Genomic DNA, 13,243 nt, shown 5'->3' with positions numbered 1-13,243 from the left:
TATGATACCACGAGCTCTTGTTTATGAAACAGTCTCAATAATAGCTTGTGTAACTTTAACATAGATTTATCAGAGGTAATCGCGGAGTCCTCTATACTCGAAAACGTAGTTAAAAAATCATTTATTTATTCAGTAATATTAAGTGCATATTTTATTTATTCAGTAATATCAGTCCTATGCCAAAAACGTATCCTACAAGAGTTTTCTACCGATATTTATTATTGATAATTGATTACCAATATATCTACGCTCCTGGATGAATATGTTTTTTTACATGTGATAAAGGAAGTATTTAAAACATACGGCTAGAAATAGTGTTATTAATTTGAAAAACATACCCGTAAAAAATAACCATTGTTAAAAGGTATAAATTTTAATCAGAAAAAATTGTACAAAATTTTATAGATAAGACGATTTTCATTAGTTTTATTAATGACCACGCTAACACTTACTGATCTTACATTATTTCGCCTATAATTTTCATGAAAAATTTATTAATTGCAATAATGATAGAAAACTAACCATTGGGATTCGATTCTCGGGACCTTCAGATAACCAATCTACTGCTCTGCAAATGTTTAACTAATTTATTTAAATTCTATTGTTAGTTCTATTACTAAAATTGCATGTGTTTATTCAGTGATATCATTGTTTATCAGTCAAATATTGCTCTCATTGGGCACTATATATGCAGCAAAAGGAATGCATGATAGTTTATTGAATCATGTACTACGATGGCCTATGTTACAATTCGATAGTACACCACAAGGACGGGTCCTAAATCGATTTTCAGCTGATGTTAATACAATTGATAATTTATTACCGATGAATCTACGATCCTGCCTTTTAACATTATTTGGGGTAAATACACAAATTAAAACTCCTATTTAATTACCGTTCACGGTGATGGAAGAGGCTTTTGTGTCTAAATGTAATCGTTATGGAATTTGTTAGAAATCGTTTTAAATGGATACGTATTATCAATTTTCTCACCAATCAAAATGACCCTATTAGTGACTGCAGAATATTTAATAATATCAAGAATAGCTATAAAAATAAAATCGTATTTCGCGACTCAAAACCACTGAAAATTACCAGATCAAGTTTTGGCAGTGGCAAAATACTTTCTCTCTCAAAGTACCTAAGAACATGTAATCATTTATTAAAACGAGCGGGTGTTAATCTCGAAATAAAATGACATCGGAAAATCGAGTTCGTATTAAACGCCTTCGGATTAAAACGCCTAACCCAAAATTTTGTTTAGTTCTGTGATATATTTTCAAGTGTCTTAAGTCTAAATTTGATAATCTATCATAGGATGTCGCTATTTAATGATATCGTTTGATTGAAAAATACGGTGAATTATTAATGCGGACTAAGTCTAAATTTGATAATCTATCATAGGATGTCGCTATTTAATGATATCGTTTGATTGAAAAATACGGTGAATTATTAATGCGGACTAAGAACATTGTTCTGTTTTCAAGATCAATTCGTTCCAAATATTCAATTTAGGATTTATTTTTCTCAATTTGTGAAAAGTAAATTATTTCTTAAATAATCGCATGTGTTATTTATTCAGTGATAACAATACTATGCGGTCAGATAGTTCTTGCTTTTGGGACCATATATGCGGCGAGTCGAATGCATGAAAATTTATTAACAAATGTGTTACGATGGCCTATGTTTCAATTTGATAGTACACCTCAAGGACGTATCCTAAATCGATTTTCTGCTGATGTAGATACCATTGATAATTTATTACCAATGGCTCTACGATCCTGGATAATGATGTTTTTTGGGGTAAATACTAATATAATTATGAATATAATTAACCGGTGATGGGATTGATAGAGGAAAGTTTAAAAAAAATGCTACTGCACGCTAATCAATTTACTTTGTCTTAATGTAATTAAAGAACAGACTTGAAATCATTTTAGGATACAAAAACATCATCAAGTATCATCAATATATTAATGATGTAAATATAAATCGATAATTTAATCCTTGGAAAATGATTTCAAGTAATGTTTTAATTGTGGTGATTTTTGCTTTTAAATGTTTTTTCTAATTTGTTTGTAATTCGTGTTAATTTTTTTACATTTTTATGTTGAATTATTAAATTATTGTGTTTACATTTTCTTCGAGGGATAATTTTAATTCCTCCCGAATTGTATTAATCATTTTTATTACTATCAGAGATAAAAGTTTTTTTCAATTCAAAATTGTACTAGGAGTAAAATATTTCACTCCCTAGAAATAAATATGTTATTACCAATATTTATAAGCTACAGAAATAGTAACAAGATAACGAGTATGGAATTGATAATAAAATTATTTCTACATCAAACAAAAGTGTATATTTTGTCTAAACTCGAATAAATAGGTTGCTTAGATTTTCATGATCGATTGGTTTATAACAAAATAACTAAAAATTCTAACTATATCATATATTTTTCAATATAAAAGGGATTTTTAGCTTAGATAATAAAGCGCTCGTTAAGTGTTCATCGACTTTGGTTAATATTTGGTTCCTACAGAAATTTTTGTCAGTCTTTTTTTCCTAAATCCCTATAGAAATCTAGGCAACCTATTTATTAAGTTTTGAGACAACTATCAATTTCGTCTATTGTGAAAATGTTTTCTAGGAATGATCAGATACTCAATATGACTGACTAAAACTTTGTATCTCTCGATTGTGGCAAAAAGTTTAATATTTTTATTAAAACACTACCAATAATGTAGTATTTTCAACAAAATTTTTAACAAAACATTTTTTAGTATAAAATAAAAAATTAGGAATAGGAATTGAAATTCAATGCCTTATGATAAATATTACAGTGCTAACAGTATTGCTGACAAGTTTTGCATTATACTATGGAACATTGATGGCAGCATATAAACTTCATAACGAAGTACTTCTAAATGTTATGCGAGCACCGACTACTACATTCTTTGACGTAACACCAGTTGGTCGTATACTCAATCGATTTTCGAAGGATATTGAAACATTAGATAATGTTCTACCACAAACTATACGTGGTTGGATTTTTTGCTTTTTTTCGGTACATATAAATATCCAAACATTTTTATTTTATTAATATATATATATATAATTTTAATTTGTTCTTCTAAATAAGTTGATTTTGTAATCAATCGATTCTTTCTTGAGATTTGTATATTTAAAAACCATTTTATTTTCGAAAAGTATAATAATCCAATAGTCAATTTTTAACACTTCTATAAAATCGAGTAAAATGGATTGCCTCAATCGGTTGAAATCTTGATTTATAAACTAAAAAATTAGTATACATTATATATTTGTTCAGTTATATCACAGCAGAGGTTTGTAGCTCAGATAAAAGAACGGATGCTTGGTACTTAAAGGTACCAAGGTTGAAAAACATTATTTATGGCTTTCTGTAAATTAAAAATAAATAATTAATGATTCCGAATTTATGGAACACTTGCAGCTATTATCATCTGAGCTATAAACTCCTGTTGTAATGAACTGACAAATATCTAAAAAAAGTTCACATCAAATTTTTTGTTGTTATATAATTTAGTTTTATAATCCTAAAAATTGAGATAATATATTTTTTCCGGTTATGAAATCTTTCAAGTACAAATTGGAAAGTATTTTTGTATATTTCCCAAGGAAGCAAGGAAGATAATATATACGGTCTATGATTTTCACAAATGTCTATATTATACGTAGAATGGCTGTTATTCTTTAGAAGAGAAAAATAATGAAATAACACTTTTATAGACGTCATGTACGTTTAGTTAAGACGTTTGTGATATAACTTAAAATAAGAAACTATTTGGTTGAACAATTTAAAATTTTTAAAATTAAGAACATTCTTACACTAAACAACAGAGCAAGGCAAAAATAATATATTCACAAATTTTAAATAAAGCACGCTTTCTTCTGCTACGTAATTTATTATTTGTAGAATTTCTTCTCTTTTTATTTTTATTTTTTTTCGTTTTGGTTTTAATTTATGTTATTTTAATCTAACAATATTTAAATGTAATTTAGATTAAACAAAATGCACTATGATTATTTTTTTAATTGGACTAATTTTGTTTAATTTTTGAAATAATTGAAAAATTTTAAATTATTTTTCTTCAATTACAGAAATATTCTCATAATTCTACACTGTAAAAATGTCAAATCTTTATTTCAAATCTCTGGAAGGTTTATTCAATTTTGATTTGGTCTATAATGCATTTGATTTAAATCAATACTACGAATATTATTTAAAATTTGCTTGCGTTAAAATTGCCATTCGTCTATTTTAACGTTCGTATAACTTCAGAAGAATAAGAATATTAATCTTTATAGGAAATAAGTCTTTTGTCTCCGAGAGTTTAGAGAAAAAAATTTAAACTCTTCTAATTAACTTGATGAGCATTTGAATACACACAAAAATCAACATAATATGATTTGATGAGATTTTAAGCGAATATATTTGGACTTCCAGATTATAAATGTTTTTAAAATTTAAACTGAACTAATTCTCTATGCATTTTTCGGCGTATTCAACCTCAGTAGACTGTCTAGTCAATTCAAAATAATATAACATCAGAAAATTTGTTTATTCTTTATGAGATAAAAAATAAAGTATTAACAAATTAAATTTCCATCAGGAATTAATTATACGTATATTTATGGTGATTTGAAAAATGCAAAAAATGCTCCATTAGGCTCCTTTAGTCATACTTCAATTTATGTTTAGAAAATCTAAGTCGACAACATACTGATATCAATCTCTGAAGACTGGATTATCGAAGTTGAGTACAATTTGTGCTAAATAAAATACAACAATAGTCAGCCACGCGCGGATATTGTTACCTGCAGAAACGATAAGAATAAATGCACATACTCCTGAAAAATTAAATGTCACGAATTTGGCCAATTTGATCTGTTGGAATTTTTAAAATTTCGATTTCACCTAAAAGCTTTTATGCAAGTCTACAAATTCGTTCTTTCTCGTGTCAATAAGCGAAACTAATGCAAGTCACTAATTTTCGACCTCGTGATTTAGTTGCTATGCATATGAAATTTTTTTTCTTCCAGAAAATAGCAAATTTTTTCGTCTCTTCTTACTTGCTATAATTGCTTTTAAGTTTAGAATTTTTGTTTAAATATTTTTCCACAAAATCTATAAAAGAATTTTTAGAAAATTCTAGTTTCTATTTTAGATTTTCGTATGTTTATTGATTTTAGCTGTGTAGAATTTTTCTAATAGGTCTCTATCTTACATATGATTTAACAAATTCAACATTTATTTGAACAGTATAAGTTTTGAAAATTTATGCATGTCTTTGATTATTGGAATTATTTATACATTTGCAATGAAAGAGCTTGTAATTAATAGTTTAAAAAAATTGCTTTTAAAATAACGAATAATTTGCGATGCAAACAATTATGGTTATTTGGAGGTCGTTTGAAATTAGTATGTTTTATTATTATTTTGATAATTAAAAACATTTTTTGTAATATTTTTAAAAATAGGGTTTTATTTAATAAAATTCATGCTGTTTATAAACGAAGAGCTAATTGTAACAAGTGGAACTCATTTGTAAAAAGAGTATAATCAAAGAGTAGATTTTATATACTTTTAGAAATAATATGGTACCGCTTCCCACACTGTTAGTAATGTGCGATAACCTGCTACTAATGCCACCAAGTCGAATGAATGAAAATCATGGCACATGTCTGTGCAACCATCATGCAAAATCTTTTGAAGATATCGAAATCGTAATAATTAAAAGTTTCGCTTAATGATAAATTAATCAGAAGAGAGTAAAGAAAGTAGCTAACGCTTACAGTGGGTCTCAAAAAATTTTTAATCATATAAATAATCAAAATTGATTTATTTTTTTAATTCTAATAATCGAAAACATTCATATTTTGAAAATTCTTTAATTATTTTATCTGTGAATTCAATTCACGTCTACAGTGGATCTTTCGCCTAAAAATTTCTGTTAGCCATACCAATAATCAAAATTGATTTATTTTTAAATTCTTATAATCGAAAACATTCATAATTTGAAAATTATTGAATTATTTTATCGATTATTCTAATAATAATCTGCGTTAGATTATGAAAATATGTTTAAGTATACTCTTGATCAATAATGAAAAATCATTGATAAAAAATTAATAGAAAATATTAATGCCATGGAAAGTAAAAAAATGAACTGCCTTTAATGTTCTGTGATCTCAAAATTATTGAGAGTTTCATAGGTATTCATACACTGTAGTCTTTGGGCCGGCAATTCGCGACTCCAAGATACTATAGGTGGCACTGTAATGGCTTTTGAATAGGGCATAAACATTTATCTCCATCGTATAACTATAAACAAACAAAAAAGTCATAAAACATATACTCTATTTTACAACTCGATTTCGTAGGTCAATTACTCAAAATTCCCTTTTTTCGTCATTTGTTTATATGTTCTTAGATAATGTTTACACCCACCTCGCCATTTCATTTTTATATTAGTAGAGGTCAGCTCAGTATTTTGAAGTCGCGGATATTATTATGTTCTTTCGAAATTAAAGAAATTTCATGATTATATGTGAAATCATTGTGTATTGTCTCGAAAAAATTTCCGTTTTCATTTTGTAAATATGTTTTTAATGGTGACGGATTCAATTCCAATTGTTACAGTATGTGCTGTTATTACTGCTGTAATATGTCTAGCTATTGGAGCATTAGGTGCTTCTGAAAAAATGCATAATCATTTGTTAGGAATTGTATTACGTAATCCAATGTCTTTCTTTGATACTACACCCGTTGGCCGAGTATTAGTCCGTTTCAGTCATGATGTTGATGTGATGGATACAACTATGCCACAAGTTCTACGGCAATGGTTGTTTACAGTTTTTAGGGTATGTGTATCCTGAATTACCAAAAAAACAAAAACTCATAATTACAAAACTGTCGATAATTATTAACTGAAAAATACTATTGCTTAACAAAATTTAAATATGATTATTGACAATTTTGTTGAATGTTGATCTGTATTTATTTTTGATTGGGAATTACATGACATTTGTTGTCTGCTTAGTCGAGGTATGGAACACAATTATAATTTTTCTTATTTAGTATTTGATATTTTTGTCTCCGATTGGTTGTGGTCTGGTAATAAAATCCCCTTTGGAAACAGTTGATTAGTTTGGTGGAAATTATATCATTTCACGTCATACATTTTGCATGAATGAATTTTAAAAAATGCACTTGCGTAGAAAGATACTCGTTCACACAATTTTTTTTAATACACAAGACGAATAAATTTTTTTTAGTTATGATCGTCGGTCAGAGATAATGCTTTTTATAGAAAATTTTGTAAATAGCGAAAATTTATCGGTTACTTTTTTTACTAACTCATTTCTTTTTCAAAAAATCTTTAGAATAGACATTATAACGCAGAACTTTGGAAAAATTACAATTATGACGTTATTAGGAAACTATAACTGCAAACATTATGTTCAGAGCCATTGTTCACGTAAAAAAATTTTTCGTAAATATGTCCCTAACTTTTTCTGCTAACGTGACTGTTATCGACTGTTATACTATTTTTCGCACTTTTTACTTTGCGGTTAATTTTTTTATGTATAAAAAACATCAAAAATCTATTCACCGAAATCCAGCTTTCCCGTAATTTTTCTGAAGTTCAATGTCTATTTTTATTGCATTATTAATAATTTTGCTGAGTTTTTATTTTGGTTTATTCGAAACAATTTTTTAGAAAAGGAATAAAAACCACCATATTTGGTGTTTTAAATTTAAAAGTTGATATTTCTTCAATTTTTTGATGTATACATGTATTCTTTAATATTCTGATGTACAAGATGCTAAAAGACAATTCAAAATTCTTATTTAGGTTAAAAAATATGATCGAAATTATTTGTTTAACTCATTGAAATAAATTTGAATTTGATTCTAAATAAAACAAATGTATTGTTCTTCTTGTACTTTCTGTAATGATTTTTGTGATTTTGTCAACTAAAGCCGAATCTGATTGTTAACATGAAGAAATGTGACAAAAAATATAGCACATGAAATGATTGCAATACGAAACACCAATTACACAATAATAGTAGCATATGGTATTTTTTCAAAAATAGGCTATAAGACTCGATTTCATTTCTTTCATTATCAAAAGTTTTTATAGTTTACTGACTTCAGTATTTCACTAACATTTTCCAAAATTTAAAGTGAAGCCTGTTAAAGCAATTCTTATCTCGAAAAATAGGTCGGGTTTCTTGCATACTCTGATAATTTCCATTCACTATTTTTTCTCAAATTTGATTGCCATTTATACCAATACAAAACTGAATGTGTTGGAATTTCTTTCTTTACCTTTAAAAGGCTGGAAAAATCCATTCTAAAAACAATTTTGGTTAATAACCTGTCGCGCTTTAAAATTTGTAAAAATCCAGACGTTAAATATTAATTGTGTTACAATTTTGAATTCTTTATCGTTGGTATAAACGGCGATCGGGTCCAATTTAATGAATGTATATAAAAAAGAGTTAAATCGTTACTTTTCGAAGTAAACGTGCATGGGAATTATCAGAGTAGACTAGAAATGTATTTTAAAGGAATCTCAAGAATAGAGGATTGCGTCAGGATCAGAGTCCCAAATCATTTTTCGGGCTATAGATCGGTCTTTATTATTCAGTAGAACTAACTTAATTTGTGAGACCTCTAATGTCGGATGTTTAATTTCACATGCAAACGCTAATCGGTGACAATAGAATTTATGTTGTAACACTTAACATGGTTTTGCAGTCGCCGACAGAGGACTAAATAAATACGAATTAAATTCAGATTTATGTTCAAAACAAAATTAATTGTACATTAGAATAGATTGAATGATGTTTGCATAGTGAGCGTGTGGCATACATTGAGAGGTATTTTCAGCGGTTGGTTCCGTGTTCGGCGATTTGGCGCCTTTGCTGGGCTGCTGGTATGCCGCGAAAGCAATGCATGAACATATGTTACGAGCAATATTAGGAGCCCCACTTCTCTTCTTCGATACAACACCAGTGGGTCGTATCATCGCACGCTTCTCTAAGGATATTGATGTCATGGATACTGGCCTTCCCTCTCAGATATCTGATAGTATATACTGCTTATTTGAGGTAGTATTGAGTTTCTATTTATTTTATTAATTCTCTCAAATTAGTTTTTTTTTTTAATTAATTTCTTAAGTAGCATATTTTTGGAGTTTAGAATATTCTTATTCTTATAATTGTGTTCCATAATTCTATTGAGTAGTACAGCAATATTATTAAGCATGTCATATGAAATTTTTATAGCATTTCTTCTATTTTTTTTTTAAAAGTTCTGTTATGGGATCCTTTGCTTAACAATATTAATTTTCTTTTGATTTTCAATTTTTATCTTAAATTCTTTAGTTTTAATTGCATGGATCATAATTTTAATTTCATGTTCGATGATGATGCTATGTAGTTTCATATGATTTGCAATACCACCTCCAACTTCCAAACCCCTTCATTTTATTACGATATAAATAATGGCTGTCAAGTTATGATTTGATGTATGTTATTAATTATATCGTGAATAAGTTACATCTTTAGGTGAATAAGTAAAAATTCATTTATAGTTACTTTATATCTTTGAGAATTTTTTTTTTTTTTTACAGGGAAACTAATTTTTGAATAAATGTTGCTTTTTCGTCTTTATTTATTTTATTTTTATTTGCTATGTGCACTGCTCTGTTGTGTAATGTTTGAAATTTTAGAATTAATTTTATGGCATTTTGTTATTAAAATTTGATTTTAAATGATTTTATACAGGAACGTCGAGAGGAACGCAACTAAAATCAAGCAATTCTTATTATTCAATATTTAATTGCATTCCAATTATTAATTATTACTTTTAAAAACGCCGTTGACTACTTTAAATAGTAAAAATCCCAATTTGGTTGTTATGCTTTATAACAAAGAAATTTTCCCCATTTTGTATACTTGATGAAACTTTTTGGACAGTCCCGTATTTATAAGGGATCGGTTTATCTCTTACTTTAGCTTCGCTTTACACCTTTGATTTCAAATTTAAGATCGTTTATTCACTTCGAGGAAATCAAAACCATGTATATTCTCTGTGTAATTAAAAACTCACCAGTTAAAACATTCGAAATGGTAATACTTTAACATACATATTGTAATGAGTACACTAAAAATGTGACTATTGCAAATATATTGACATTGAGATACATCTTTTTTCACCTTTTCCTAAATTATACATTGAATTAAGAGATCAATCTCCAATCAGACCTTATGAATCTAGTATAATAAAGGAAACGATTTCTCTCGATCAGCGTACACCGTTAATAAATCAGAATTTCGTTCGGCTGGTAATTCCCTCACTTTGATAATTGGAATTACGCGGAAAATACTAGTGCAATTAAAAGGCGTAGTTTTCCGTTTGACGTGAATCCATATTTAGAATCCTAAAGAAATTCCTCTGACTTCAATACACCGTTGTAGCTTCATTTGCTTATAATAGAGCCTATCGCCGGTAGGCATATTTACTTGGAGTTGGCCAAGCGATGGACTACTTTTGAAAAGGATACAAATATTGTATGTGTTAGGGAACCGGAACATTTGTCTTTTTTAAATTTCTATGCAACATTTCCTCCTTTGTCTTTTGAAGAACACAAAATGAAGTAGGAATTTTTTGTAGTCAAAATTTGCTACAACTTGAAGTAAAAGGAAAATTTTGTTTTTTGTGGAATGTTTGTGTTCAAATTTGCACTCATCTCGACTTATTCCTGTACAAAGAATGGCTATGTAATAGAAGTTTAAAATCATTATTTTAATAATGAATTTATTTGAAGAATATATTACTAATAAAACTAAATTTACAGGTAGTCGCTACGTTATTTGTAATAAGTTATTCAACACCAATATTTATGACAGTTATAATACCAATTGGTTTATTTTATTATTTTGTTCAACGATTTTATGTTGCCACATCCAGACAACTAAAACGTTTGGAATCAGTATCAAGATCACCAATCTATTCACATTTTGGTGAAAGTGTTAGTGGTACACATATTATACGTGCGTATGGTGTACAAAATCGTTTTATCAGTGAATCTGAACATCGTGTTGATTTAAATCAAGTGTGCTATTATCCAAGTATAGTTGCTAATCGATGGCTGGCTGTACGTTTAGAAATGGTTGGAAATTTGATTATATTCTTTGCGGCATTATTTGCTGTTTTAAATAGAGATACAGTCAATTCTGGTACCGTTGGTTTATCAATCAGTTACGCTTTACAGGTATATTTCTTAAATTTTTCAAATTGCTACGTGGTGTTCAAACAAAAAATTTTCGTATAAAATGTTTCACAAACCTAAACTCACCCGCTATAAGAAGCTATAACTCACCCGTAAAAGCTATGCCAATTTTAATATCTGATATTATCAAAGGAAACGGGAAAAGTGTAGGTACTTTTTGGTGGATTATCCTAAAGTCGCTAGGAAGCATAAAAAACTTTTAAAATAACGTTTAAGCTATTTTCAAAATGCTTTTATCTTCTAAAAAATTGATCTAAAAAAGTAATTTTTAAAATAAACAATCTAGTTTAATACGTATTAGTGATGGTTTTAATTGAGTATCATACTTTCAAAACTTAATGAATTCTAGAAGATGCATTTTGTTTCATACAAAATTTGTAATATCAAGATGATCTAAAATACTTTATAGAGAACATAAACATTTGAAATTTGGCATAAAAATTTTAAATTAATCACAAACGTACGCGTAAAATATTTATTAAAAAAAACTTTTACCAACCAATTAAAAAACTTTTGCGCAAGTTTTTAAGTACCTAACATTGGTCGACAGTATTTGATTTTTTTTGTCACATTGATACGAACATTTCTTATAGTTTTTGGGGTGCGTAAATTTTTTTTGTGAGAAAAATTATTCACTGGTTAAACATGACTTCAAATTTAGGAGGAAAACATGTTTTTCAATATAAAGAAGCGAATTTCTCGAAAACCTGACGTGCTGAAGCAATTTTTCGCTCAGATTCGTATTCAGCACGCCAAAAACCTTTCAAAAAGTAAACTCATTTTTTTGGGACAAAATTTGTGTTGACTAGTGTTAATCAGTAAAGCCAAATAATTAATAATGTCATTTAATAAATTTACTCCAGATAACCCAGACATTAAATTGGTTGGTGCGTATGACATCTGATGTAGAAACTAATATTGTAGCAGTTGAAAGAATCAAAGAATACGGTGAAACTCAACAAGTAAGAATCATTAAATTTGCTCATAATTTTTTTGTAATTAACAAATTATATTTATAATTAATTAATTATAGGAAGCAGCTTGGGAAATAGCAGAAACAAATCCACCAGCATCGTGGCCACAAAAAGGTGAAGTTGAATTTAAAGATTACAGTGTACGATATCGACCTGGATTAGAGTTTGTACTGAAAAATTTAAGTTTCACTGTAAAAGGTGGTGAAAAAGTTGGTATTGTTGGACGAACAGGTGCTGGAAAATCTACCTTAACTTTATCATTATTCAGGTAAGAAAATATCTTTTTTTATTTTATGAATAATATTCATAAAATAAAAATAATATTCATGTTTTCATTTCTTTTAAAAATAATAGGATATTAGAAGCCAGTGAAGGATCTATTATAATAGATAATGTAAATATATCAGTGTTGGGATTACATGCTCTAAGATCTCGACTCACAATTATTCCACAAGATCCTGTCTTATTCTCTGGTACACTTCGATTGAATTTAGATCCATTTGATAAATATTCAGATGCTGATCTTTGGAGAGCTCTAGAACATGCTCACTTAAAAACTTTTTGTGAAGGTAAGTAATTGTTTATGAGTTTTCTTTATAATTTGATAAATATTTAATAATTCAAGTTGGAATTCAGTGTTTGTTCGCCTGTTTATCACAGCCCTGATACCTTAATTCAAATCTTGACAAATTAAACATATTTTAAAATTTAATCTTTTACCTAAAATATCAAATCTATTACCTAAACAACAAATAATTTATTTTGCTTAAATTCTTTTAAACAAAAGACTTAAAATCGAAAGTCTTAAGTCTTCAGTATTTTCTTAAGCATAATACATGCAGCGAAAGTTGCAGGAGGAGGCATGATTATGCTATTGTATTGCAACGGTGAGCGAAGGGCTTGATTTGATTATAAGGAGA

General features: G+C 28.1%; 1 protein-coding gene across 5 annotated transcripts in view; it reads left to right on the top strand.

Moving 5' to 3' along the window:
- Positions 1-13,243, top strand: part of LOC123296742 (multidrug resistance-associated protein 1) — a 34,636-nt gene that overhangs the window by 20,892 nt on the left and 501 nt on the right. Inside the window, exons 12-16 of one of the 5 annotated variants that reach the window (XM_044878367.1) lie at positions 8,943-9,163; positions 10,915-11,331; positions 12,213-12,311; positions 12,383-12,591; positions 12,678-12,892. In XM_044878367.1, coding sequence (XP_044734302.1) covers positions 8,943-9,163; positions 10,915-11,331; positions 12,213-12,311; positions 12,383-12,591; positions 12,678-12,892 — 1,161 coding nt within the window. Of the gene's footprint in view, positions 1-640; positions 862-1,582; positions 1,804-2,841; positions 3,066-6,683; positions 6,905-8,942; positions 9,164-10,914; positions 11,332-12,212; positions 12,312-12,382; positions 12,592-12,677; positions 12,893-13,243 lie in introns of all 5 variants that reach the window. The other 4 variants (XM_044878368.1, XM_044878365.1, XM_044878369.1 and 1 more) reach the window with 4 other exon arrangements.

This window comes from Chrysoperla carnea, chromosome 3, assembly GCF_905475395.1.
Source record: "Chrysoperla carnea chromosome 3, inChrCarn1.1, whole genome shotgun sequence".
NCBI classification, from domain to species: Eukaryota; Metazoa; Arthropoda; class Insecta; order Neuroptera; family Chrysopidae; genus Chrysoperla; species Chrysoperla carnea.
This window is presented reverse-complemented; position numbering and strand designations above follow the sequence as displayed.